The 25,680-nt window shown below is 22.2% G+C and overlaps 2 protein-coding genes across 2 annotated transcripts; both read left to right on the top strand.

Annotated features, from left to right (window-relative positions):
* Positions 1-4,489: 4,489 nt before the first annotated feature.
* Positions 4,490-6,975, top strand: LOC128955252 (sodium-dependent glucose transporter 1-like). The gene is made up of 3 exons (XM_054300902.1): positions 4,490-4,562; positions 5,291-6,441; positions 6,970-6,975. The coding sequence occupies exons 1-3, from the start codon at positions 4,490-4,492 to the stop codon at positions 6,973-6,975; spliced, it is 1,230 nt and encodes a 409-aa protein (XP_054156877.1).
* A 12,247-nt stretch (positions 6,976-19,222) lies between these two features.
* On the top strand, positions 19,223-25,094 carry LOC128955251 (QRFP-like peptide receptor). Its single transcript, XM_054300901.1, has 4 exons — positions 19,223-19,732; positions 22,578-22,820; positions 24,852-24,967; positions 25,079-25,094. The coding sequence occupies exons 1-4, from the start codon at positions 19,223-19,225 to the stop codon at positions 25,092-25,094; spliced, it is 885 nt and encodes a 294-aa protein (XP_054156876.1).
* Positions 25,095-25,680: the final 586 nt, after the last annotated feature.

The raw sequence follows: 25,680 nt of genomic DNA, 5'->3' as shown, positions 1-25,680 counted from the left end.
GATTGGCGTCGACCATATTGTTGGCCAGTTGTTTGCTGATTATTTTATTATGTTGTTGTTGTTGTTTGTCCGATGAAAACTGTATGTATGGCGTCCAATAGGTTTGCCAATACCAGTTAACAGTGAATATAATTGATAACTGCAAACATGTCATCAATATGATAGCACAGCCAACCATTGATGGACACAATTGTTTGGCAAACATGTGACCGGTTTTTCTAAAAAACTGTTTGAAACTACTAATACTTGTTTCGATAGTTGTATTGGTGTTGACTGTTGTTGTTGTTGTTGTTGTTGTCGACACACAACAACAAGTTTTGATATTAATTTTCCGATAATATCTGTAGTGTCTATAGTAAGCAATACCGCCAAACCATATACCGGTCAGTATATTGATGACACCCACCACTAGATATGGTATCCATATTTGAGATGGTGTTTGTATAGTATTATCAGTAATTAATGTGGTATTTAAATTATTAGTGGTATCTATTGGCTTAGTTGTTGTTGATAGAAATTGATTGACAATAGGTATGGATAGTATCGGTGCCAAACCGACTATAAAATGTAGTGCCTCTGCAAACGGTCCGCATTTGGTTTGCCAGATGTCGACAATCCATACGGTAAGAAAACTGTCGTTAATACCACTTTCCAGGCCATTGATACCGAAAACAATGTATAATAAGGTCAGATATTTGAGACTAGCAAACGATACTGATGTCAGACCATTGACTATTAGACATACCATAAACACAATGTAATTATTGAACTTTCCATAGACTGCCACACCTTTATATGTTTAGTTTTTTTTTTGTAGTATTATGTTTGGTTAAAAAAAATATACAAAATAAGTTTATTTAATAATGATTTTTTTTTGTTTGTTTGTAAATACCCAGAGCACCCACCAAATAGGTAATACTCCATATGGTATTTAGATAGGATATCTGTTCAAATGTGCACCGGTATATTGATTGCAGGTCAAGCATAGTGGGGGCTACCAAGCCACTTTGAATTAACTTAATTTTTTTTTAAAATAATAAAAAAAATAAATATAAATCAATCACATTTAAATTGATTTAGATTTTAAATTAATTGATAATATGTTATTTAAAAAATTAAATAAAAATCTCATAATATTTACATAAAATAAGACACTAATATATATTGAAAATGTCAAAAATATTTTATATCTAATCGACCACTTGTTGTTGTTATCGTCAAAATTAACATTGCTAATATTATTATTATTATTATTATTATTTTCCATGTTATTATTTTAACAGTTAATTCAATACAATAAACTAAATAAAATTAATTTTTTTAAATGATTTTTTAATTATAAATTTTTTCATGTATAATTATTAACTTATATGTAAATCACATACATAATTTTTAATAATCAATATATAATAAATTTATTTATTATAATAAATATATTTAACAACAAAAAAAACAATTAAAAACATTTTAATATGTTGATCTATTAATTCATATTGAAATTGTAAATTTTTACATTTTATAATAAGCAAATTTTAAATAATAATAATAATTTTAAAACTTTACACAATATTGTTTTTTTAATAAAAAAATAAATAATATCATTTTCATATATTATAATATTATCTATTTGTAGTTAGTTTTACTTATGATTATAGTGCAATTATTTTTATTTTATTTTATATATTAGACAAGTTTACATATATATATATATACAGTATATAATATATATATATACAGTATATATAATATATATATATACAGTATATAATATATATATACAGTATATAATATATATATACAGTATATAATATATATATACAGTATATAATATATATATACAGTATATAATATATATATACAGTATATAATATATATATACAGTATATAATATATATATTAGTATATAATATGATTAAAAAATAACATTATGTATAGAAACAGTTTAGGTGTAATGCTAGTAATAGTTATGCAATTTTATTTTATATTATTATTTGTTAGTCAACACCTGTTCAAATTCAATTGATTCAATTGAATTGAATTTTTAACTAATTAACTTATTTTTTAGACATAATTAAATTAATTTTTATTAATTAATTTTTAATAATAATTATAATAATGAATATTATTAACAACAACAAAAATAATGTTGAATAAAACTTTTAATTAAAATCTTGATATTTGATTAAAACTACTGTATTATCAACACTATATGTATTATCATTATTATCATTAGTAATATTATTATTATTATTATTATTATTTGTCTGTTTAGAAAAATTAAAAGTCACCTTGATTACTTTACTAACAAGCACATTTTGGCAAAACATTAAAAAAAACTAATGGCACGACAATACAAAATAATATAAAATATATGGAAAAAGCATAAGATTTATATATGGATTCAAAAATAATGATAATATTGTTTTTTTTTTAATACTATATAAGCAAATGGAAAACATAAATACATTTATAATTTTGTTTGTTTGTTTTATTTTATTAACAATTTAAAAATTCAATTAATAATATAAGTAAATTAGTGTAATAAATTAAATCACAATTATATGGAAATAATAACTAAAAAAATTTTAATACTAATATTGTTTAGTATTCATAATAGTTTGTGACAATAGTTTTTTATAAATACAATTATATCTGTTTTTAGTTAATAATTTTATAACATTTATCGATATATAAATATTTATTATTATTATTATTATAATTAAATAAATTTTTGCAAATGTCACTATAGATATTTGATTGTAGTTTTTACATAACAACACTTCAAAAAAAAAGTTGTGACATTAGTTTTTTTTCAAATAATATTTTAATAAAAACATTACCTAATGGTATCTAAAAAAAACCTAAAATCAGTAATTAATTTTTGTAGACATATAAACAACTATGAATCCTAAAAAATCAGTATAAAAACAAACTGGTATTTAGAAAAATTATTTTCAAAAATCAATACATTTTATCATTATTTTATCAAAAAAAAACTTGAAAAGTTTTGTTTTCTGAAATCTATACGAGCCTTTTTTTTTGTGTGTGTGTGTCTGTAGCATTTCATTTTGCGAATTTTGAAATTCTGACCTCAGATTCGGTTAGAGGACTACTAATAATGTATTGAAAAGTTTAATTCAAATTTTGATATCTCTTCGGGAACATAGACAAAATGGCGGCCAAATAAAAAAATAATTTTAAGAAAAATTTTTTTAAGTATAGATTTGAATAAAGCATCAAAAACAAGAATAAAAATATACATTAAAATTTTGATATCTCTTCGGGAACATAGACAAAATGGCGGCCAAATAAAAAAATAATTTTAAGAAAAATTTTTTTAAGTATAGATTTGAATAAAGCATCAAAAACAAGAATAAAAATATACATTAAAATTTTGATATCTCTTCGGGAACATAAAGAAAATGGCGGCCAAAGTAAAAAAATTAGGTAAAAATTTTAACGTTTAGAATTGTAAAAAGTATTAAAAATATGATATAATAAATCAGTATAAATTTTTTTAAATGGCGGTAAAAGTATATAAAAAATTTAAGAAATTTTTTTAAAGTATAGATTTGAATAAACCATCAAAAACAAGGATAAAAAATATGCATTAAAATTTTGATATCTACGGAAACAAAAAGAATAAGTATAAGCGGAAAAAGTATAATTATAGATGATTATTTTGTTATACTAAATCATTTGAAACTACACATGAGTAGTTGATTATTTTGTCAAACCGAGTCATTTGATACCCCACATGACTATAGTTGTTTATTTTGTCATACTGAATCATTTGATACCATACATGACAATATTTATATTATGTATATTTGACCAGTTTTTAAATTTTTATATGTTATTATATAGCCGCTATAATTATACAAACTAATAGTTTTCAATGTTATTCAAGTTTTTTTTCTGAAAATGCTTTCTAGCATTCTTAACTGGTTTTTATAATTAAATATATTTACACTTTGAGATTATAATAATAAATTAGTATAGAATTTATTTATTTTTTTGTAGTAATTGTTATATATTTCTATTAATATTTTTTTGTTGTTGCTTATATTATATTATAATTGTAATATTTTATTAAAAAATATTAATTAATTTTTTATATCATCTATAGACATTATTATAGACTTAACAATAATATATATATATATCTACATTTATATATTAATAGTATAATATTGATGAGTTCATGCATTGGTAATGTAAATTTTCATTATTGACAAACAATATATTTTATTTTAATTAATTAATAAAAAGTTTTATGTAATTTATTTTATGGATATTTAAGTGCAAAACACAGTATATATATGATTCAGATAGTTGTGAAACATTTTTGTATTTTTAGTTTTTTTTATGTCACTATTATCTTATTTATTATATTAGTACTGTTTATCACTAATTATAAGCAAAACATTGCTTTGATTATTATTATTATATTATTGTTAATAATAAATTTTTTTTGGTTGCAATTATAATGAACGGCCTAACAGACAGTTGTGTTTTGGGAAGTCTGACCCAAAAATATCGGCTATTTTTGACGATAGCTTGTATTGTGTCTTATTTTTTATATGTAAATACAAACACAATTATTAATTTATTTATCATATAATACTGCTTTTATTGATGTTATTAATATTAGTTATTTTTTTTATAAAAAAATTGTGTTTTTTCAAAAAAAAAACTAACTATACTAGAAATTAATTATTTATTTTTCAATGTATAATATTTAAAAGGCATTTAACAACTTTATTATTGGCCAAACATTGAAGGACTTGCAAGATATCTATCGGTGTACTTATGAACAGATATCCAATATTAATACAATCAGGGCGTTTACATTTGCCCTGGGATCAATTAGTAAGTTATATTATCAATTGTTATAATATTTAACAAGTACATTTTTCTATACAATTATACTAAAATACAACATATAATTACTTTTTTTTAAAAATAAATTAATATAATAATAGTGTTAAATATTTAAAGGAAAAACAGTTAGCAATTTATTATTGATATAATCAAACAATAAAAAAATTTAGGTAATTTTTTATTAAAATGTTAATTTTTTATAATAAATATTATAAAAATTTAGTAAAATTTAATTATCTTAAAAGATACACACATTATAAAAGAAATATTATTTATAATTAAAAAAATATATATTTAAATATTTATATTTTCTATATATATATATATATTAATATATTTATAGATGGATTTGCATTTGACATAATCAACAAACAACTGTGTCTATTGACATGTCATGTCATAATAGGTCTGACAATGATATTGACGCCATTCCTCTATTACTTACCGCTTCTATACGTTAACAATGCGGTCAACGGTTTCCTTAGCGGCGGTATTGAACTGTTGCTCAACGTATGGGTAGTGGAAATGTGGGGCCAAAAGTGCGGCCCCTATATACAGGCCGTACACTTTGGCGGCAGTATTGCCGGTCTAATAACGCCACAAATTTTCGGTCCTTTTTTGGAGATAAAAGATATATCAGTTGTTGTGTCAAACAATACACAAGGATTGGCGGTCTACAGCATCGATATCCTGGTAATCACACCGTCGACAATACATATACCGTACGGCGTTTTGGGTGGTCTATCGGTAGCGTTCGGCCTGTTTATTGGCTGCACTTATTTCTATCGCAAATATGAGGGACGAGTTGTGGTCAACAACAACAACAATACGGTTAAGGGAAACAGTAATTGGCGACAACGGTTCACCGTACCGACCAATGGTCAATCATCGCAGTCTCTATTGATGGCCATTGTATTGCTGTGCGGTTATATTGTATCGATAGCTATGACCATACAGTGGGCACAATTTGAATATATACCCACTTATGTAGAGTACTCGCAACTACACGAAACCGCCCAGGGAGCCGTCAAAATGACCACTGCATTGGGCGGTTCACTTGTAGTCGGTCGGGTGGCCGGTATGATTATATCGCAGTTTGTCAGCGCCAAACTCATTGCTATTTTATTTTTGGCCCTATTGTTTGGCGCCGAAATTGTTTACATTATATTCACAAATATCGGCTCAACCGGTGTATGGGTGGCCCACGTTTTGTTCGGGTTCGGTTTGGGACCGTTACAGGCCGTCGGCTATCAGATTGTCGAAACGGTAACACCGATGACCAACACGATTGGTGTACTCTATATATTTATGAGCGGACTGATAGCCGCTGTTACCCCGATAATTATGAGCCGATATATCGATACCAATGTGTTTACACTGATCTATGTTAACTTGTTTTTCATTTTGACGGGTATGGCAGTAGTAGTGGTTATTTGGTGGTTAATACATAAAAATGCTAACAATGTAACCAACTATGATATAGATAATATCAAAAATACTATAGATATAGATGTGATACAAGTAGAAATGGTCAATAAGGTTGAACCGGTAGCTATAGTTAGCATAATTAATAATCTAAATAAATATTAGTAAAAATAGATAATTACTAATAAATGTAATAGTAATTAAAATAAATTTTCAACAATAAAATAATCTAATAATTTAATTTTTTAATTGATAAACAAATATTTAAAAACTATATATTTTATTTGATAAACATTAATGATAATAATAATAATAAATGTAATATAGTGTATAATATTTATAAATGTTTATATAATATAGATGAATATTTTTAGATTATGTTTTAAAAATAATAATATTTTTTTGTTTCGTTTATAATAAATACTAATTTGAAAAAAAAATATCTATAAGTGCTAAAAAAATAAAATAATAATAATACTTAATAATATCTAAATATTTTTTTTGTTTATTAATATTTATTATAAATACAGTATTACATTACAATTAATATTTTTTTCGCAATTTTCACCTTATATTGAATAGTATAGTATTAAGCAATTAATAATTGTAATCATATTTATCTCTATTATATTAAACTAATTAAATAACTTTCACAACAAGTTATAAAAACTAAATTTATAATATTGATGAGCTCATGTATTTTTGTACAAATATATGATATATATATATATATATATATATATATATATATATATATATATATATAAATATAGTTATAAAAATATTGAACAGTAAATAGTAATTAAATAAAGTTAATGTAAAATATTTTTATTGATTGCAAAATAAATTACATTATGATCCTGTTTTTATTTATTTATTTATTATCAAATAATAATATACTTTATTATTATTATTATTCTAATAATTTATTAATAATAAAATAAATTATTGTTATAAAGTATATAATAATGTGTTAATTAACTTTCTCTCTCTCTCTCTCTATCTATCTATCTATCTATCTATCTATCTATCTATCTATCTATCTATCTATCTATCTATCTATCTATCTATCTATCTATCTATCTATCTATCTATCTATCTATCTATCTATCTATCTATCTATCTATCTATCTATCTATCTATCTATCTATCTATCTATCTATCTATCTATCTATCTATCTATCTATCTATCTATCTATCTATCTATCTATCTATCTATCTATCTATCTATCTATCTATCTATCTATCTATCTATCTATCTATCTATCTATCTATCTATCTCTCTCTCTCTCTCTCTCTCTCTCTCTCTCTCTCTCTCTCTCTCTCTCTCTCTCTCTTCTCTCTCTCTTTCTTTCATTAAATCATTCACAATCACACACACACACACACACACATACATACATACATATAAAACAAAATAATAATTTTTGAAAAATTATATTTATTTAGATATAAATAATTGTTTTATTTAGATTTATTAGATATTATTTTTTTTTATAAAAAAAAGTTGACAATAAGTTTATATAACAAAAAATTACATTAGAAAATATTAACAAAAATCATTTAATTTGTTTATCGATAACATATTTAAGTAATATATGTGTTATAATAAATAGTAAAACATTTATACCTACAAACATTGCAGTCAAATAAATAAATATAATGGGATTGTTGTCTATATAGTGACCCAATACTATTGAAAATATTGCCTGAAATAAGCCGCCTAAAAATGTAATAATAGCCCCGAACATGTTGGTCACCGGTAGTTTGCCTTTCAATAGTTGATAATACGATGACTGTATGGGTCCCAAACCTATACCCATTACTATATTGACTAACCATAAAACTGTTAGCGATGTCGATCCGTATACGATAAACATAAGGACAGATACTATTAAAATCATTAGACTAAAGTAAATCCGATAAACAGGACCAACATATACCGATACCGGTATATACAGGGCTTGACTGACGGCTAATGCAATCTGTTTGGAGTTCATCATATTGTTGGCCAATTGTTTGCTAATTATTAGTTGTTGATGTTTGCCTAAATTTGCCGAAAATTGTACAAATGGTGTCCAATAGGACGACCAATACCAGCCGAGTGTCATCATAATTGATGATTGAAAACTGGTCAACAATAAGACGGCAAAACCGATTTTCGACGGACATAATTGTGTAATAAATATATCCCTGGTTTTGATAATCAATTGATTAAACCAACAATAATTGTTGGCATTTATATTATCCGTAGTATTATTAGTGATCAACAATGTGTTGTTAGTCAATGGGTTGTCATCATCGGGTGATCTAGATTTACGGCGTCGGTTATATTGTCGCCTATAGATAGCAATACAGCCAAACAATATGCCGGTCAGTATATTGATGACACCCACTGTCAGATATGGTATCCATATTCTTGATGGTAGTTCCTCCTCCTCTTCGACAATATATAGACTATCATTAATTACTACTGTATTAGTAATATTAGTGATATTATTATTATTATTGATAATCAATGAACTATTGGTATATAATTTTGTTGATAAAAATTCATTGGCAAACGGTATGGTCATTATCTGACCCAAACTCATAACAAAATGTAAGGCAGCCGTAAATGGACCGCAATTGGTCTCCCAGATGTCGGCCATCCATACCGTTAGAAAACTATCGATAACTCCGCCTTCGATGCCATCAAAACCGTAGGCAATGTATAGTAAGCTCAGGTATTTAAGATTAGCGAACGGTGCCGATAGTAGGCCATTGGCTATTAGGCATACCATAAACACTATGTATTTGTTAAATTTGCTATAGACTGCCACACCTGTTATATATATATATATATATAATAATTAATTATCGTTAAATAAATATAACCAAAAAAAATTATTATTATATTATTTTTTAAATAAATAAAAGTTTATTAATACCCAATGCTCCCACCAAATACATGATACCCCATATAGTATTCAGATAGGATATATGTTCAAATGTGCACCGGTATATTGATTGCAGGTCAAGCATAGTCGGTCCAAATAGGCTACCTTGAATTACCTATAAATTTTATTTGAATAAATTAATTATTAAAAAAAAATATTCATATTATATTTAAAGTATATATATATATATATAATTGTATATTGCAATTGTATTGTATATAATTTCTAACTTATATTCAATATATATACAGTATAAATATAAGTTAGAAATTATATACAATAATATAAACATTAATTTAAAAATATATATAATTTAATACTTACATAAAATAATACACTAATATATATGGCAAATGTCAAAAATATTTTATATGATGTCCACCACTTGATATTATTATTATTATTATTTTTGTTATCATCATTATTAACATTATGGTTATCATTATTCAAATTTATCATCTCCATGTTTTRTATAAATTCAACTTTTTTTATAATTAAAAAAATACTAATAAATAAAATACTAATWATTTTAAAAAAAAACAATAGATTTATTATAGTTTATAATAGTTATATATAATTTTGTAAAAAAATAATATTTTTAATAAGTATTTTTTTAATTAAAAAAAAATAAAATAATAAATAATTTTTTTCTATAGAGATTTAATTATAAACATGTAGTACATTAATTATTTCATATAAATATTGAAATATAAAAATTAATATTAATATATAAAAAATTTAATACTAATACTAAATTAATATTAATTACAATTAAATATTTTGACCATGTCACTTTATTTTATGGGATTTTCATTTTTATATTTTAATAAATATATATATATATACTGYATATACTGTATATATATAATATRATTATATTATTATTAKTATACAGTGTATGAACATTAAATAAATTAATAKTTAATTAAATAATAAAAATTGTATAAATTTATTATAGATTATAATACAATTATTCATTATATAATTATTATTATAAATTATATACAAACTAATATATTAAAATATTTATTTTCAAACACATTATAAGTACTAAACAGTAGATTATATACTGTATATTAGGTATTATATGCTAATGATAAKTGTATWASAAAATTACAAAAAAATAAAACTAATATATAGTATTCAATAATATTAAGTTTAAAAAAAATATATTTTTATATTTAAAAAAAAAATTATTGCATATTATTATTATTATAGTGAAGTTGTGTTGTTATTAAAATTTAATATACAGTACAGTATTACAAAACACACACACAAACACTGTATTGTATTTATTTATTTTTCAAACAATTATTAGTATAAAACGTTATATTGATATGATTATTGTCCCCCAAATATTTGTCCCCCAGTTTCTCTCTCTCTCTCTCTCTTTCTCTCTCTCTCTCTCTCTCTCTCTCTCTCTCTCTCTCTCTTTGGTCGATTGATATTCTTAAATGTACTTTAAGAATTAAATTTTATACTTACCGTGTGTAAATTTTTATAATAACATTATACTGTAGTACTGTATATTTATATGTATATAAATTTATATATATGTATATTATATGTATTAAACATATAATTTATACAATATTTGATGAGTATATATATATATATATATATATATATATATAKAGAGAGAGAGAGAGAGAGAGAGAGAGAGAGAGAGGAAGGGAAATAAAATATTTTCCATATATTCCGGGAATATTAAAGTGAGAATATTTTAAGGAATTTCTCTATTAGGGAAAGTTACTCGAACTCTAGTAACGATTATATTATATAATATACTAATATAACTATTTTTAATATTAAATAAATGTAATATTTTTGTTAAAATAATAATTACAATAATACTATGTATAGTAAGTATTTGATGTTATGTTAGTTATTAAAATTAAGTAATAACTTTAATTTAATAAATATATATTTAAATTTTAATTTAATAAAATATTTATTATTAAAAAATTATAAAAAAATGTGTAAATTTTATCAATTTTTATTATTATTATGTTTGAAATACCTTAAGTATATAAGTAGAGTATATAAAATAATAATTCAAAAAATATAAAAATAAAATAAAAAATAGTTAATAATTAATTTATAAATTTAATTTTATAGTTTAATTAATAAACTAATTATTTATTTCTAGTATTGTATTTTTTTTAAAAAACTCATTTATTTAACTCATTTCCTAACCTATTATATCACACTTTAACTAAAAAAAAAGTTTGTATAAAAATTTATGTATTAGACATTAGACGTATAATTAACGCAAATAATTAATTAATTAATTACTTATTTATATTCTAATAGATATGTAATAATTTATTTTCAACAATAACAAACAATCAAACAAACAAAAACTTACCTAGCTTATAAATTGTTTTACAGTATTAACAAACAATAATAATAATAATAAATTTAATACTTTATTTGAACTTGATCACAAAAAATATTTTATAATACACATATTGATATATAAAAATCTAATAAACTATGAAAATAATGTACTAGGTTAAAATAATTAATCATTATTATATTTAAAAAAAATACTTTATAATTAGAGTCATTCAGAGAGAGAGAGAGAGAGAGAGAGAGAGAGAGAGAGAGAGAGAGAGAGATTGCGTTACTAATTAAATATTTTAATGACAAGAATTTTATTATTATTATTATTACATTATATTATTTTTAATATTATATATTAATTATCAGTAACCCATTGGCACGCTATTAGCAAACATTGCTATTATACAATTTAATAAACTCATTTAATAAAAAAAATAACAATTTTGATTAATAATTTTATATATTATATATATATATATATATACAGAAATCTTTTTTGCTTTACAAAAAAAAACATTGAACTCAAAATAAAAGTAAAAATAAATAATAATTTCATTATAATGACAATAACACAATAATTAGCTTTATATCAGATTATTTAGAAATATTAATAATACATTTCAATAATAAATGTGTTAAAATAAATAGTAAAACATTAAGAAATATAAACATTGAACTCAAATAAATAAATATTATGGGATTTTTGTCGATATAGTGACCCAAAACAGTTGAAATTATGGCCTGAAATAGTCCGGCCAAAAATGTAGTGATAGCGCCAAACATGTTGGTCACCGGTAGTTTGCCTCTCAGTAATTGATAGTACGAGGCCAGCAATGGTCCCGTACCGGCACCCATAAGCACATTACCCGCCCATAGTATAGTAATTGAACTAGTACCATAGATTATAAACAATACTATCGATACGATCATTAATAGTAGTCCGCCGTAAATACGGGGAACGGGCGATACATATATTGAAAGTGGTATGAATAGTGCCCGACTAACTGTAAAGGCTATCTGTTTGGCGGTCGACATATTGTTGGCCAGTTGTTTGCTAATAAGCTGACTTCCAGCCGATGAAAACTCTACGTATGGCATCCAATAGGAGTTCCAATAGGAACCGAATGTTAGTAAAATTGCCGTTTGTAGACATGTTATCACTATTACTGTACAACCGATCGTCGATGAGGACAGTTGTGTGGCAATCATTTGACGATATTTTCTAAGTAAATGCTTGAACTCGTCCGACCGTTGGCTTTGAAGTCAAGCTTTCAGTTGTCATTGAATTTTGTAATGATTTTCTATCACGCGTTACATAATGTCTGTAAACAGCAATACCGGCAAACAATATACCGGTGACTATATTGATGACACCTATTATCACATATATTATCCATATTTTAGATTCAGTTTCCACAACATGTGAACCAATGGTTGTCACGGAAAATGTTTGATTATTTATGTGTTTATTATCAGTATTATTAGTATATATTGTTTTGGTTGTCGACAAAAACGGGTTGATTATAGGTGTGGCTATTATTTCGCTTAAACTCTGGACAAAATGTAGTGCCTCTGTAAATGGTCCGCATTTGCTCTGCCAGATAGCAACCATCCATACGGTTTGAAAACTATCGATAATACCGCCAAAAATACCGTTAATACCGTACACCACATATAATAAGCTCAGATACTTGAGATTAGCAAACGGTACTGATGTCAGACCAGTGACTATTAGACACAATGCAAACGCAATGTATTTATTGAACTTTCCATAGACTACTACAGCTATTTAAATGAATTATTTTATTTAGAAAAAATAAAAAACTTATTTTTATTATTATTATTGAATATCAAAAAATAATAATTATTATTATATAATAAAATGGTTTTATACCTATTGCACCCACCAAATAGGTAATACCCCAAATGGTATTGAGATAGGATATCTGTTCAAATGTGCACCGGTATATTGATTGCAAGTCAAGCGTAGTCGGGCCAACTAGATTACCTTGAATTACCTAGTTAATTTTAAATTTAAATAATATTTTTAATAAAATATAAATATTTGATTAAATAATTAAATTTAACAACAAAATTAAAAAAAAAGTTTACATAAAATAAAATGCTAGTATATATAGAAAATGTCAAAAATAATTTATAATTTTTGTTATTATTATTATTATTATTATTATCCATATTAATGTTGTTTATATATATTAAAATATATTTATACAGTAATTATACATTTATTAAGTATTTTATTCAATTTGTTTAAGAAATATCATTGAAAATTAATATTTAATAAATTATTATAATGATAATTTTTTTTTAATCATAAAACTATAATATTAGTGACACAACCAATTTATTATATTAATATATATTATATATATTTATTTTTAAATTTTTTTATATAATAAATGCTATTAGTATTATTATTATTATTATAGAATAGCCAATGTCAAATAATTTATCTGTAAATTAATAAAAAATCAATGATTTAACAATAATATTTGACATATAATAAAATAAAAAAACAAAATAAAATAATGTACAATACATATAATTAATAACATTAACTAACAAATCATATATTTTTTTTAAAAAAATTATATAATGTATATGTAATTGTGTGCGTGTATATGTATAATTATATTTTTTATATTAATATATTTTTTTTAATTTAATTTTTATTATTATTATATTTATGTTTTCAATATGTTTTGTCAATATAAAAAAACATGTATTAATTTGTTAGTCTAGTGTTAATATTTTATTAGTATTTATTAATAACAGTTATTAATTTCTATTAATAAAGTTAATTGCCAACTTTATGGATTTAATTAATTTTGCAATTAATTTTTTTTATATCACAATTAATTATGTATAAATATGTAAATTAAATAATTTAATTTATTTTTTTATTAAATTATCAATTTTATTAAATCAATTATTGTATTTTATGTATAATATTTATATKTTRACCCCCCCCTCTCCAACCTGTATAGATAGTCAGCATTATATTTTAATAATAGATAATAACTAATGTGAATAAATAAAATATATTTAAATAACTATATATATAAACACAGGTGTTGCATAATTTTTTTTGTAAACTATATTAAAAAATTAAAAAATTAACAAACATTAGTTAATTAATTTATTAATTGTTGATATTACACACAAAAATTAATTTATATAATATACAAAATAATTTAATTAATTTACTGTTAATTTTTCTAAAAATAAAACATTTGAAAGTAATTAATTAATTAATTTTTATTAAAAACAAAAATATTAATTTAGAAATCTATTTGATTTACCATGGTAATTATTTATTTTTTATATAATAAATTTTAATTCAATTAATTAATCAAATAATAATTATTATTATTTTAATTAGTCATATATATAAATTAATTACTGTATAAATATTAATAATTAAAAAATATATATATATATTTGGTGCATTTAATAATATTTTTTTTTAGATAAAAAAATATAAATAAATTATTTTATAAATACTAATAATTAAATATAAAATAATATATTAAAATTTATTATTAGTAAGCATTGAATCCCAAAATTTAAAAAACACTAGTTGGGGGAATATATTGGGGGGGGAATTTTTTTAAGGGAATTATTAATAATATTGAACTTTTTAGTAAAAGTTTATTATTAGTAATACAAATAATAATTAAATTAAAAAAAAGACACAAATGTTACGCTTGTGGACACTTAGTTTGCAGACCTTTATTATATATATATATAYAYATATATATGTATTAATAATAATAATACTTAATATTTGGTTCCAAATGATTAAAACAATTGATTTATTAATTGGTTTTTATTTCATCGGTTAATACATTAGTATTGTATTTAAAGATATTTTTTTTGAAGACATTGTTTGAAGATATCGTTTGAAGACATCGTTAGAAGACATCGTTAGAAGACATCGTTAGAAGACATTGTTTGAAGACATCGTTAGAAGACATCGTTAGAAGACATCGTTAGAAGACATCGCTAGAAGACATTGTTTGAAGACATCTATTGTAAACAAACAGAGAAATCAAACCTTTTGGTAGTAATGGACACGAAATACGGTTCGCAACATAAACTAATGTTGAAACCGAGAGGACAGTTGACCAGTGGCCGAGTGATGGCCAATTTGGCCAGCAAATACTTTCCCGGTCATCAATTTGACCAGTTGTACGATAATACCGCCGAATCGATGACGACCACCACTATCGATGGCGGCCGCAGAGGTGTTTACTCAGGCAGTCAATCGCCGGTAATCAATATTACCGGTAATAGTAGTAGTAGTAGTTGTAGTCAATTGTCGGCGACCGTCGGCAATCAGTACAGTAATGTACTCAACGGTGGTGTCGGCTCTCAACAACAACTGGACAGTCAGCGATGGTCAGCATCGCAACAGTCATTGTTGTCGTCGTCGTCTCAGATAACGATCAACGACAGCGGCAACTGGTCTACGGGACGGCTGTTGCCAGCCATCAACAGGCGGTCATCATTGTCGCAACAGCCAATGGACACAGCGGTCAACAACAGTCGACTATTGGTCGGCATTAACGACAAATTGGACGCCATTATCGGCCAATTGAAACAACAATCGGATACTAATCGATGCTCGTCGTCGTCGTCGACAATAATGGCCAACAATGACAACAACAACAAATTGGACGGCAAATTGAACGCTATAAGCGAGGACATGGAGTCGGCCAAACAGGACTACCAGCGACTGGACAATGAACTGAAGTCTGTCAAACAGGAAGTCGAAACACTGATCGCCGGCGATGTTGTCGACAAATGTGTTGCCAAATATGTCGGCCAACTGTTGGACGAGTTGGCTGTTCTCAAGCGTCAGCTTCTGGTGGCGTTGGATCAGATTGACTACGAAGAACCAATCGATTGGTTCGATGAGATCCAGTGTTATTAACAGAACTATCATCGATGGTTCAGTCAATTAGCTATCGTCTCGATTGTATTTACATTATAATTGGTTTTATTTTTTTGTGTATTTTATTTATTTTTATTATTATTTTGTTTTTGTTATATTTCATATAATTTCTAATTATAATAATAATAAAACCAAACAACAAAATATAATAACATAATTACAGGTAATTTTAGATTTTTGTTTTTCTATTGTCTGTTTTTTGTATGTCGCTGTCTAGTATTTTTTTTTTGATATTAAATTTACCTATAATTTAATACTATTATTATTATTAGTTCAATATTTTTATCTATGTCTATTTTATGTCTATTTTATTTTTATTTCATATTATATATTGAATATAATGTTTATAATGGTTATACAATATTATAATTTATTATAACCATACGGGTAATTACAATGTATATAATGATATAATACAATTTTTTTATGTTGAAATTACTTATTATCTGATTACTAAATAATTAAACCAGTGATAGATATTTAATATTATTATTATTATTATGAAAAAAATATTGTGGGTGTATTATATTAAATAATAATAATAATATTGAAACATGACATTGAAACAAAATAATAAAAAAATTTTTAATACATTTTTTTATTACAAATGCTTATTATAATTACTATAGTATTTAATATAGTATTAATATAAAAACATAACCAGAATAATCTTGTTATATAAAAATTTATCTAGATAGATTATATTACAGTATATATATATATATATTTATATATATATAAAAAATATTTTATTTATTTGTTTTATTGATTCACACTGTCATTTGAGTGCTAATAACTTGCGTCCCCAAAAATAATCACATTTTCAATACATGTGATACAATACAACATTAAAAATAAAGATAAATAAAAAAAAAATAAATCAATTACCGTATCTATAATATAAAATGTCATCAAATTTTCATGCAATTTATTACAGTATATATATATGTGTTTACTGTATATGTTTTGCATGTTTTATTGTAATAAAAAACACACTTAAGAATAATCTAAATATATATATATATATATAATAGAGTAGAATATTATAGAATATTCTACTAAATGTATATTTATATTATGATATTTATTTATACAGTTTGATTAAAAGTGTGTGTAAATAATATACAATATAATGTAGAAATATTTATAAGATTTAAATTATGTCATTGATATTGTGTTTGATTTTTTGTTTGTAAGTTTACAATTAAATATACGTATTTAATATATTTAAAAAAATTTAACATTTATTTTAATACTACAGTACAATTAACTTGAATAAATTAATTTTGTATTAATTTTTCTTTTTTTTTATCTAAAAAAATAAATAAATCAAATTAATTATCCAAAAAATAAAAGATTATATTCATTCAAAGTTAATAACTATTTAATAAGTTTATTGGTGTATAAGTTTCAAAAAATCAAATTTATAATAATTTTTTTGTTTAAAAAAATCAAAAATAGCTATTTATTTCGTGACATGTTTTTAACTGAACTTAATCATAAACTTTTGTGTCATAAAATATCATATATATATATATATATATTTGATATATTATATATATATATATATTATATATATATGATATTATGATATATATATATATATATATATATGTATATTATAGGAAACGGTAGACAACGCAGGTGCCGGTATCACTATTTATTTTTTTAGCACCGACACACAAACACACACACACACACACACACACACAAGGGTTAGTATCAGTTTTATATTGTAAATGATAAAACAGTAGCTATTTTTTATATCAGATGTTTAGATATATATAAAAAATAAAATAATATGATTTGCCGATACATTAGTCTAATATAACTCATACACACACATAATATTTAGCCCAAATGTACGTATGTTTGTATTGATGTGATGTGATGTCAATGTCTAATGTATTGTAAATATAAATTATTTATAGAAATATATTAATACTTATATTTATGTGTCCATCAAAATACTGTTTTGATAAATAAATCTATTTATTATATTTCTATAAAAAAAATCATATAATGAAAATAAAAAGTATATTATAATTTATATGTAAGTTAAAAGATAAATCATTATATAAATTATATTATATATAAATTTATATATATATATATATAGTTAGATTTAAAATCTATTTTTTTCAAATAAGTATAATTAGTTATCATAATTATATTATTGATGATTATTGAAGTTATAATTTATTTAATTATTTTAAAAGATTAATATTAATTGTATTATAACTGTATAATTGTAATTGATATTTTATATTATGTATAACATAAATATATATATAAATTAATATTTATTATTAATATTATAACTATTTAATCATAATTCAATTGAAAATATACTCTATAAATATATATATAATATTTTATTTTACATGTTATATAATGTTAATATTGTAATATCTTATCAGATTATATTTAACATTTGATAAAAGTTATAAATAATTTATAGATACGACAATAGGATTATTATTATTACTGTAAAAATTATTATTATTAATACTTAATGATATATATAACTGTATTTATCTATTTAATTGCCTTAAAGTATAGTATTTAAAAAAAAAAATCTCAATAAATGAAATCCAATGAAAGTCGACAAACATATCATCAACAATATTACTACAGTAGTGTCGCTAACATGACTTTCCTAACATCAAACATGGATAGTAGTATTGGTGTCGACAACGGTAGCGGCAGTGGCGGCGGCGGACTCGAGGCCAACCATTATGTCATAATGTTGACATTTTCCTGTTGCTGTCTATCGGCACTGTTGGCCGTATTTGGCAACACAATGATCATCTGGCTAATAGCTACCACCAAATCGATGCGTACACCGACCAACCTGTTCATCGCCAATCTGGCCCTATCGGACATACTGATCGGCGCACTGGTCATACCGTTTCAGTTTCAGACAAATCTACTGAAACGTTGGGTATTACCCTATTTTATGTGCTATACCTGTCCGACCATTCAGGTGATAACTGTGTGCAATTCGGTGTTCACGTTGACCGCCTTAGCCCTGGAACGGTATCGGGCAGTCATGTATCCATTGCTGGCACACGTATCCAAGTTTAACGCCAAAATCGAGATACTGGTCATCTGGGTGTTGGCTATTGGACTGTCGGTGCCGACCATTATAGCGCTTAAAGTAAGTAACTATGAAGTAAGATATCATTTAAATTTTTTTATTATATATATATATTTATTTATAAAATATTACAATTAAGTTATAGTTGAATAAATGTTTTATTAGAAATATTTTATTTAATTAGGAAAAAAACTAAAAATAAATTTTTAATTTAATTGTAATTATTTAATAAAAATTTGTTAGTTTTCAAATATTTATTATTATTATTTTTTGTTAAATACCGGTATTTTGTTTACAACAATTTTAATACAAATATAAACTATTTATAAATCATTGATTATAAATCTAATACTGTATCTAATATATATTATTTTTTTTAAATAAAGTAATTATATATTAAAATTGAAAAATTTGTTTTCGTGAGGAATTTAATATAAATTAAATTAATTTTTTTTTAAAAATGATATTTAATACATTAGTAACTATACGATTAAATTTTTTTAAAAAATCTTTCAATCTATCAATTATATTAGTACTATACTGTAGATTATAGATACAAATACACTTTATATAAGTCTATTAATATATATATATATATATGTTTAGTCAATAATTGCGTCAATCAGTTATTTATAATTTCAACAACAAAATAATAATAATATTTTTTGTAGCATAAAAATTGAGTTGAATTTGTCAAAACTAAAAATCTTTAAATTAAGTTATACCATATAAATGTATTTTTTATTTGAATTTTTTTTTGTTTTGTTTATCGATTATATTATCAATAATATTTATAGAATATATATATATATAGAAATATTTTGCTAAATTATTAAAATGTTTTAAAAAATAAATAAATATAACTAAAAATACTTGAATGTTAGACATACATATTGTATTGTATTGTTATTTTTTTAGAAAAATATTATGATATTAAAATATTATTTTTATGTGTCCATTGTTATCCCATAAATTTTTATTTATATATAGTTTTATATATATATATAAAACTTAAATTAGCAAAATATTTCTTATAAAACTCAATATTATTGAATATTCGAAATTATTAGTATATTTTGTTTTTATAATTTAGTTAAAAATACTGTATATTTCAAAATTATTTTTATTTATTTATTATTATTATTATTTAAATCTGTATATATAATTAAATATCTAATATATCAGTTAATTTGAAAATTATATTGAAATTATTTTAAGCTAATTCTAGTTTATTGGTAAATCCTATTTAATTATATTACCGGTATGTGTATGTGTATGTGTATGTGTATGTGTATGTGTATGTGTATGTGTATGTGTATGTGTATGTGTATGTGTATGTGTATGTGTATGTGTATGTGTATGTGTATGTGTATGTGTATGTGTATGTGTATGTGTATGTGTATGTGTATGTGTATGTGTATGTGTATGTGTATGTGTATGTGTATGTGTATGTGTATGTGTATGTGTATGTGTATGTGTATGTGTATGTGTATGTGTATGTGTATGTGTATGTGTATGTGTATGTGTATGTGTATGTGTATGTGTATGTGTATGTGTATGTGTATGTGTATGTGTATGTGTATGTGTATGTGTATGTGTATGTGTATGTGTATGTGTATGTGTATGTGTATGTGTATGTGTATGTGTATGTGTATGTGTGTTTGAGTGTGACTAATATTTTATATGATTTTGTGCTAAAATTAGTTCAAATAAAATTTAAGCAAATAATTACATTTATACTATGCATTGATATATTGTGAAATCATTAATTTAGTATAGTTAATGTGTTTTTTATTTATATTTATTTATTCCCGGAAAAAATTGTTGCTGATAAATAAATATATTATTATATAGGTTTTTAAATTGAGTACAGTATATCTTTATTGAATAATCTAGAAAAATTATAGGATTTAATTTAAAGTAAACTAATAAAAAAAAATCGCCTAATATTAAATTTTAAAAATCTAAATGAAAACTAACTATTAGTTATAGACTATAACTTATAGTATATAAGAAAAAAATAATTTTTTAGATATAAGAAAAATATTAAAACATCAATCTATTAGCTATCTTATTATTAATATTTAATACAGTATTAAAAATTCAAATATATATATATATACTGTATATATAGCTAAAATTTTGTAAAAATGTTTTTTTAATACCTTTAAAACTGAGTTTATGTACTCTAATCTTAGTTTACGGTAGACTAAAAACTGTCGTTAAATAAAACAATTTTTTGTATTATTATTTTTTTTGTTATTTATTATTGTTATTATTATTCTTAGTATTTGAAGAAAAAAAACAAATAAAACTTATTAGAAATTCATTAAAAATATTTAAATAAATATCAATAATTAAGATTTCACTGAAATTTTGATTTAATGAGTTTTTTCTATTGTAAATATAATAATTAAATATTTATTTAATTTAACTTTAACAAAATTAATCTTTAACCAATTTTTGCTATCAATCCTATTTATTATTATTATTTAGAGATTTAAAATAATCCTAAAAACTATTTAATAATAGAAAATTAATATATAAGATATATATATATGTCATTAAAAATAATTAAAAAATTTTAATTTTCAATCATTAAAATTATTTGATCGTATAGTTTTAATTAATCTTTATTATTTACAACATATACATAATTATAGTTTTAATTATATAATAATATTATTTTTTATCTATATTTTTCAACAAAAAAACAATAATTTTATGTTTTAAGTATTATATAAATTAAATATATTGCAAAATTTATTTATTTTTTATATAAAATTTTTCTGAATTTTTACAATTATTTTGCAATATATTAAATTTATATAATACTTAAATACATTTATTATTTCTATTTATTTTTATTATATATTATTATTTTTCAAATTTTATTATTTTTTAGGTACACTTAGTGTGGGACGAGTTGACCGACGATAAGACGATGCCTTTCTGCCAGAATACTGGCCTAACAAACACATTATACGGCACTTATAACAGTGCACTGGTATTCATACAGTATTTTATACCCTTATGTATCATAACCTATACATACGTACGGATGGCCGTCAAGTTGAGCGTCGAGGACATGGAGACCGATCTGTCCGTACGTGTTATCAATAAAAATAGTGTCAGAAAAAAACGTAAAGTATGTGAAAACGGGAAAAAATGTCTTATAATAATAATAATTAATTAATATATATATAAAGATTTTATTAATTTTATTATTAATAATAAGAATTTTGTTTTGATTTTAATTAATTTGGTTTTCTTTTGTTCACAAAAAACTCTATTATTTATAACCATTTTTTATTATTATTATTATTATTATTATTATAATTATTATTAAAATTTTCTTTCAATAGATTTTAATTTATAATTATGTGTGTGTGTGTGTGTGTGTGTGTGTGTGTGTGTGTGTGTGTGTGTGTGTGTGTGTGTAGTATGTGGGTGTTTGAATGTATGCATATTTGTGTGTATATATAATTATGTAATATAAGTTATGCTAACATTGATTATTATTATTATTATGAAAAATATAAGAAATTAAATTTTATAATATAATTTAATCATTATGTCAAGTAGTGTTAATATATATATATATATACTTATTATTATTAAATATGTGTCCATAAAATATTTTAAATAACTTTAGCTTATTTAAAATAATTTATTTTTTTTAAAAAAAAATAATTATTCTTTATATTTAAAAATAAGCCGACAATTTATAGTAAATATTTGTAAACATTATTTTTTTGTTTTTTTTATTTTAAAATTGACAAAATGGTTTTATTTAGTATTTTATTTTATTTATTTTTTGGTAAAAATAATTTATATGTAAATTTTGTTATTAGATTTTTAGTTATTTGTAGAAAATAGTATTATTTTAGATTTTTTTTGCTTTTAGGCACATAGATAAATAGATAAATATATAAAATTTAATAAAATGTTATTTTTTTACAATAAATACCGTATATAAATGTTTTAACTAAAAACTTATTTAAACTAAAATTGAATAGAATAATATATTTTTACAATTTAGTTTATTTTATTTTTAAATATTTAATTACTTGTATAATATTGAATAATATTTTTTTAAAAAAAACTTAACTGCATTATTTAAATTAAATTTATTTTTATATATTTATTTTGTGTTTATATTATTTTTTTCAAATATTTGTTTTAATTAAATTTAAAAATTTTATTAATAAAATTTATTTTATTGAATCTAGGTAATTAAAATGCTATTTATAGTGGTCCTATTATTTTGTATATCATGGCTGCCATTACAATTGTTTAATTTTATCAAGGAGCTTTGGCCAAACATTTTAAAGTAATTTATTTTTCAAAATAATTTTATTTTAATGATATATATATATTAATTAATTGTTTTTTATATTATTTTATATTTATTTATTTAAAAAATATAACTTAATTTAGTGTCAAATACATGGATGTGTTGCGATTTACGTGCAATTGGTTAGCACTAACCAACTCGTGCTATAATCCATATATTTATGTCGTATATAATGTAAGTTTGATAATTAAAATATTTAAAAAAATAGTTTTATTATAATTATGTGTATATAATGTGTATATGTTTTTTTAAAAATTGTTTTTTGTATTCAATTTTAATTTTTATTATTATTATTTGTAACTAAATAATTATGTTAATGTTAAAAATATTTTACCTAAAAAATCATTAACAAATAATCTCAATAATAATAATATTTAATTATGAATCTATTAATTATTGTATATCTATTTTTGTATTTATCTATCTATTATTACACCAATTTTTGTTGTTGTTGTTGTTGTTAAGTACAACAAAACCTAAGTTCTGTATATTATTTGTCAAATCTAATCATCTTTTTTTAATGCAATATTAGGATTTATATGTCTTTACTAAGAGGTTTTCATGTATTAAATCGGATATCTGATACTATAGTTATATTTATATATATCGGATAATTATTTAGTATTTACAAATATATATTGAGAGAGAGAGAGAGAGAGAGAGAGCCTATTGTATGAAATAGTAGTATCAGTTGTAATGATTATTATTGTAGACTCTCTTTATTAATTATACATTAAATGTAATGTTATATATAATATATATATAAAAAATATTTTTGTTGTTGTTGTTGTTAATTTGTTTATTAATTATTGATATTTATAGGAAAAATTCAATCAACAATTTCGACAACAATTCAAAATTGTTTACTACCTGTGCTGTTCAATGCGACACAAACCAGGACCAGCACCTGCACCTAACGGCAACGTTATATCCGACAAGTTTGTTGCTATATATATATTTTTGATTATATATATATATATTATTTTTTAAATAAATTTGTTTAATTGTTTTATTTTTCTAAAAAAAATCTATTATTATTTTTATTATAGATGGTCATCAATCTAAAATCATATTACTTAATATATATATATATATATATATATATATATGTAATGAAATGGAAAATTAACTATAGATTTTAATTACCGGAAACATTATATATATATCTGAAAATATGAAAAATTATTTATAATTATAATAATAATAATAAGGGAAACATACATACAATATGTAATAAATTTTCTCAACTATAATTCAATTATAAAATATATTTATCACACAATGATTATCAATATTTGTTTTTAAAAATAATTGTTTTATTATTTTTGTTGTATAAATTGTTTTATTATTAATTTATATATATATAATACTTAATATATTAAGGTATTGTAATAGCCTAGTATATAAACTAATTTAATATCCGATCCATTTTTATTCATTACCCCCCGGTAATTGTTTGTACTAAAAAATAATTTTTTAAAAATATTTTGTATCAATAATTGTCAAATAAAATTGTTAAAAAAAATTAATACACAATATAATACTCATTATAGTAGTTACTGTATCATAAATAACCCATAATAATAAACTACAATAATGTGTTCAACAACAACAACAAAAAAATTTTCCAAACATTGTGATACATATGTAG

The sequence above is a fragment of the Oppia nitens genome, unplaced genomic scaffold (assembly GCF_028296485.1).
Source record: "Oppia nitens isolate AA-2021 unplaced genomic scaffold, nextdenovo-longstitch-racon4-pilon3 scaffold2_pilon_pilon_pilon, whole genome shotgun sequence".
NCBI lineage: Eukaryota > Metazoa > Arthropoda > Arachnida > Sarcoptiformes > Oppiidae > Oppia > Oppia nitens.
This window is presented reverse-complemented; position numbering and strand designations above follow the sequence as displayed.